This window comes from Salvia miltiorrhiza, chromosome 3 (assembly GCF_028751815.1).
Source record: "Salvia miltiorrhiza cultivar Shanhuang (shh) chromosome 3, IMPLAD_Smil_shh, whole genome shotgun sequence".
Classification (NCBI taxonomy): Eukaryota; Viridiplantae; Streptophyta; class Magnoliopsida; order Lamiales; family Lamiaceae; genus Salvia; species Salvia miltiorrhiza.
In genome coordinates this window covers 47146549-47151958 of record NC_080389.1, presented here as the reverse complement: position 1 = coordinate 47151958, position 5410 = coordinate 47146549, and the positions used below count along the sequence as shown (strand labels likewise).

Sequence of the window (5410 nt, the reverse complement as noted above, 5' to 3'; positions counted from 1 at the left end):
GGCAACAAATGAATTCGCCACCATTATTATTATCATTCCAAAAAGAACAAACGAATAACCCTCCTGTACACCAAACCGGACCATGTGGTCCTTCTACACATCATCCATTAACCCACACCCACTCTCAACGCGATGTACCACCTTTCCGAATAAAAGCGCTATTCCACCTCAGATGTACAACACCGCAAAGCAGGGTGGGGCCCCGCTCCAGGGCTCAAATTCCAGCTGTCTCCCACTACGTACGCAGCTACGACAAAAGCGACAACTTCTTAGCTGGAGAACCGCCACGCGGCCGCTCCTCACTCGCTGCTAACCCTCCACTTCCTGTGGGACCTGTCCAGCTTCCCCGATAGGCCAACCAGAACCTGCCACGTGGCGTCTCCTTCCGAGACCTCGTCCTCGAATAGTAGTGCTTTCCTCACCCGCGGGTCCCACAGGTTCCGCTGTATAGCTGTCAGGTTCGTCGCCGCCACGTGTGCGAGGATGCCACCGAGCTTATCCACGTCAGCCTCCGCCACCGTCAGGCTGATTTCCGCCCACGGCACGGCGCCGGGGAAGGGCAGCCGTATCCCATCCGCTATGATCACCGGGACGCAGCCAAGCGCCACGGACTCAACCAGCCTCGGGCTCCACGGGGCCCACCCAAGTGGACACAAGCAGAACTTGGACCGCGCGATCTCTGATTGATAGCCGGCGAATCTATGGCGCCGGAGGTAGAACCGCCGGTCGTTTCCGTATTTCCGGAGTATCGTGGTCCGCACGCGCCTGCCGGGGAAGGGGTACTTACGTCATTTCGGAGGGACGATGAGATTAGGAGTATAATTAATTAATTTATTAAGTAAAGGAAAGTCTTTTTACTTGCTGTAGTAACGACCGCTGACATTCTTGGGGTGGACCTCCATTTTGCCCCTGAAAAACGCGAATATGTCGCGGCGGCCGGTCAGCGGCGACGCCTCCAGGGTGGCACGTACGCTCTCCGGCGACACGTACGGCGGAACCACCACGTTCTCCACCTCCTGACACGGGTGCTTATGTTCCACCCCAAACGTTTGTAAAATTATCGAATTCCTTAGAAATTCCGGCACCCCTTCCGCGATCGCCATATCCTCCTACAAATTTGCATAAAAAAATTAGTAACAATCGAGAGACACTACACAATTAGCAACATATATATATATATATAGGCGCACCATGGTGTGGAAGCAAGAGCCGAAATCATGGGAGGCGACGAAGACGTGGTCGGCGCCGAGAGAGCGGTTCCAAAAGGGTAGTTGCGAGGAAACGTGTTGAATTGCAGAGGCCATGAGAGAGCGGGCGTGGCCAATGGCGGGGAAGCCGTTGACTTGGCTGAAATTGCATGACACATAAACGGGGACGAAGAAAAAGTCCGCCTGCCATGGGTCGAACGTCCTCACCTCGCTGTTCATCAGAGCCCGGTGAATCGCCACCTCCGCCGCGAACAGGTGCCGGCTGCACCGCTCGTTCGCCAGCCACTCGCCGTTGAACTTGGCCGGCAAATCGTAAACATAGATTTTCATCCCATTGAACAAACCTGCTGCCCAACCAAAAACATACATAAATTAAGAATTGTGGTTGCTGCTATTTTTTTTATTTTACAGTGGGTGAGAGATGAATTACCATGGGCGGAGGAATCGAGGCGGGGGTCTTCCTCCATGAGAGCTCGGGAGGGCTTAGAGCGGGAGATGGTGGTTCTGGATATGGTGGGGTTGTGGCGGGTGATGATCAAGGAGGAGAGGAAATAGAGCGAGATTGAAAACCAGATGACATATTTGAAGAATTTGTAACATAAATTTTTAGATAGATTATTGTTTCTGCTGTGCAGAAGCTTCATCCTAGCATAGAACAAGGCTTTCTTCTGGGTGGGTCGATTGGTTTCCAGCTGCAAGCTCATCTGTTTCTCCCTCTCTTAAACCTCTCTAGAGAGAGAAAAGAGAGAGAGAGAGAGAGAGAGTAGGTTGAATGGGGCTTTCTGTATTTGGTATTGAGTTGAAGTGGGAATTAAGAAAACAGGGAACGAATGATGGGAGCAGGGGCGGAGCTAGGGGTGGGGCAGGGGGGTCACTGGGCCCCCCCTGGGATTTTCAAAAATACTAGGATATTTTTGTAATTTTATATTAAAAATAAAAAATATATAATTTTATCTATATCATTATCTTGGTGAGCTATATTATACTGTAATTGATATGTAAGCTTTAGAGTTAAGACGTTTAGAATAAGTAAACACGTAATTAATTTATACATATCATGTTTGGATTAGAATCTAGAGATTTATTTTTTGAATTTTATATTGAAAGTTATTTTGTCTTACAAAGTTTCATGGGATTTTGGAAAATAAAATAACGGACTATTTTGAATTTGCAATTTTAATGTCTTTTTAGTGTAGCGAATTAAATCATTATTTTTTCAAATTTTGCAATTTCGTCCCCCAATTTTTTTCGATCGCTAGAGTGTCGAATTGGAGCTTACGTGAATTAGTAAAGACGACGGCATTTTTTTGAGGCCTAAACGACATCGTTTCGTACCATTTCAATTAAAAATTTCTCCAAATCAGAAAGATCGAGATTGTATAATCTAAATTTGCCCGAAAGCTGCGGTGGTGTGGGACCAAATTTTCCAATGGTTACACATCAAAACGGCAAATCCTAGAGGTACTCTTCATCACTACACTTCATTAATCTCTGCTGCCAAAAGGAAGAAAGGAAGGAGATTGCTCAATGCGTTGTGGGTGGGAACGGTTTGGACGTTATGGGAAAAAAGAAACGAGAGTCGTTTTCAGGGAAAAATTTGGGATATTGAGAGACTTGTTTTACAGATCAAGGGTAGACTTTGGAGTTGGAATGAGGTTTACAAAGTTTTGGAGTTGGGAATCCCTTTCACCTTGTGGTGCTCAAAGGGTTTCAATCTTTCCTTCTTGTTTTGATTGGCATCCCTGGTGCCTTGCTTTACATCTCAATAAAATTTTATTTTACTGATAAAAAAAAAAAGAAAGAGATTGTATAATGTATTTGCACTCTATATAATATTCAATATTTAGTAATTTTATTGCAAAATACATCGTAAAATGAATATAAGCTTGAAAATATGTTAAAATGTATTTTTTGTAATTTAAATAATATTATAATTGTATTATTGATTATCATTTAAATTTAATTTAATTTAATTTAATTATTAATTTTCTTTTAAATTTTTTTTGGACCCCCCTGAATCAAAAGTCTGGCTCCGCCCCTGGATGGGAGGGAAGGATTTGTTGGGAGTTCGTTTTTGCTTCAACAAATAATAATACTATAAAATAATAGTAATATAATTACTTATAATCTAATGAGCAGAAAGTGGAACCTTTTTTTTTTACTCTCTGCTCATATACTATACTTATATTAGCTAGGAGTAGTAATTTTATATATTTACAAGAAAAAATTTATTTTTAGTGTAGTCATGGAGAAGTCATGCCTTTGTCTCGGTTATTACAGCTTCGTATTTCCAACTTGGTAAATGACGAAAATACCCTCAGCTTCATGGTATTTATCGGTCATCACGAAGTGCAGCTGTTTTGTTAATCACTTGTCTTTAAAGGCTTAATTAAGAATTGCAACTCAACTACTTGATTAGCCACTTTTAATGAAAACGCTACTTACGAGTAAGGACCAACCACCATTAACCAATAAGCTTCCATTACTATGTTCTCGTTACTAAAGAAATGTAATGACATATCTATATATATAGTATTTGGAAGTCATAAAGTGTTAAGTTTTCATCAAAGTAATATGTTTAGAGTATAAGTCATTGGTAATACATAAATTGAATATTTATTGTAATAGATAGATCATTTGATCGCGACTACAATCATTTTTCTTAATTATAGCTCGTTGAGTTCGTAATGTCATCATATTAATTTATTTGATTTCTTGTCACGAAGAAGGTGAGATAGGGTTGAGAGATTATTGGTGGCGGTGGTTTTCCTTTTCATTTCTATATTTACACTAAATAACGTCGTTTTTTAATACTATATTTTTCTATATCGTTGTTAATTAATATTTTAAGATTTAATTGCGTTTATTTATTCAATTGTCCTAATTTGAATTATCTATGCATGTTTAATTATACGGCTAAATATTTAAATTTATCTTTAATTATTGCTGTAATTCTGTCATAGATCCATTTTGACCAATGCATACACAAACTACATAAAAATAGGCAAATTCGTCCCCAAATAAAAATTTCTGAAGCTAAAAAATATTATCTGTTTGAATTTAACGTAGATTAAAGGGAAAAAAATATTTTTTAATGCCACGTAGGTTCAGAATAACATCACTTTTCAGGCTAAATTTTAGATCTTCCCCCCAAAAAAGGCTAAATTTTTAGACAAAGTGAAAAATTGAGTTTAAAAGTTCTAGTTTTACATATGTATCTTCACGTAATTAAATTCGCAATGATCCTATTTAATTTTTAGGTACCGAACAATTTGTCCATTGGTAAATTTACTTTGTCTTCTATAGTTTGAGTATTAATTGTTCGACATCAATAGTTTAACATAGAATTGAGAAGTCTTCAAAAAGACATTTAAGCGGGTGCGAACTCCAGTTCCTGAACAATAAATTTAAGAGTTCATAGTTTACACGATTGTAGCGGTCAAATAAAAAAATACAATTAATCAAAATTTCTACTCTCTGGATTATAAGTTGTTGAAATTATTCATCTTCAATTCCCTCCAGACAATGCAATTTTCGAAATTAAAATTTGTAACCAACTCTAGCGTAGGGATTAAATAAAAGGAATATGTATTTATCATAGTTTGGTGGATAACAGTTGATGCATTAAATCAAGAGAACAGGCTGTGCGCAGAAAAGAGTAAAAGGAAAATGGGTGAAGAATTTAAAGGCAGCAGAATCTAGTACAGATAGCAATTACTGATAGAGGAAATGAAGGGTGAGATGGGAATTTTATTAAATAGGGAGGGGCAAAATGGGGATAACAATTTGTTTGAAGGACGTGCAGCCTGCAAAAGCCTCTCAATACAAAAAGAAATGAGCTGGTATTTTATGGAATTTTTCTCTTCTCAAAAGTTGAACTATCTCTCTCTTTGCACATGAAAATGGCAGTATCAAAAGCTGATCCACTACATAATTTTATTCAAACATGGAATTAGAAAAAGACATGGGAAAGTTGAGGAATAATGAATGGCAACTAGATTTTCTTCAAAAAAAAAAAAAAAATGAATGGCAACTAGATTTGCAATAAATAATATTAATGCATTACTCTAAAAAAAAGAATATTAATGCATTTTTGCAAATAGTAGATTATACATGATGTGGGAATTAGTTTTTTTTTTTTTGATCGGAAAAGAAGAATTTATTTAACAACAGAAAGCAAGGCACCAGAAGTGCCGGGATGA

General features: G+C 38.8%; 1 protein-coding gene across 2 annotated transcripts; it reads right to left on the bottom strand.

The window, feature by feature from the left end:
• On the bottom strand, window positions 1–2053 carry LOC131016171 (probable glucuronoxylan glucuronosyltransferase IRX7). Of its 2 annotated transcripts, none has more exons than XM_057944797.1 (4): window positions 1639–2053; window positions 1191–1555; window positions 859–1109; window positions 1–765 (listed from the first exon to the last, which is right to left on the bottom strand). In XM_057944797.1, exons 1-4 carry the CDS (start codon window positions 1910–1912, stop codon window positions 300–302), a joined length of 1356 nt encoding a protein of 451 aa, XP_057800780.1. In that variant the 5' UTR covers window positions 1913–2053; the 3' UTR covers window positions 1–299. The 2 variants fall into 2 exon arrangements, with proteins under 2 accessions (XP_057800780.1, XP_057800781.1); XM_057944798.1 differs by having other exon boundaries at window positions 1191–1552; window positions 1639–2048.
• Between the last annotated feature and the right edge of the window lie 3357 nt (window positions 2054–5410).

Bases quoted from the DNA above. Each gene is read 5' to 3' on its own strand.
- LOC131016171 (XM_057944797.1), bottom strand. From the start codon at position 1,912: ATGAGCTTGCAGCTGGAAACCAATCGACCCACCCAGAAGAAAGCCTTG. The intron at 1,556-1,638 runs GTAATTCATCTC...TTGGTTGGGCAG, and splicing joins CCTCGATTCCTCCGCCCATG to CAGGTTTGTTCAATGGGATG. The intron at 766-858 runs GTAAAAAGACTT...CTTCCCCGGCAG, and splicing joins AGCGGTCGTTACTACAGCAA to GCGCGTGCGGACCACGATAC.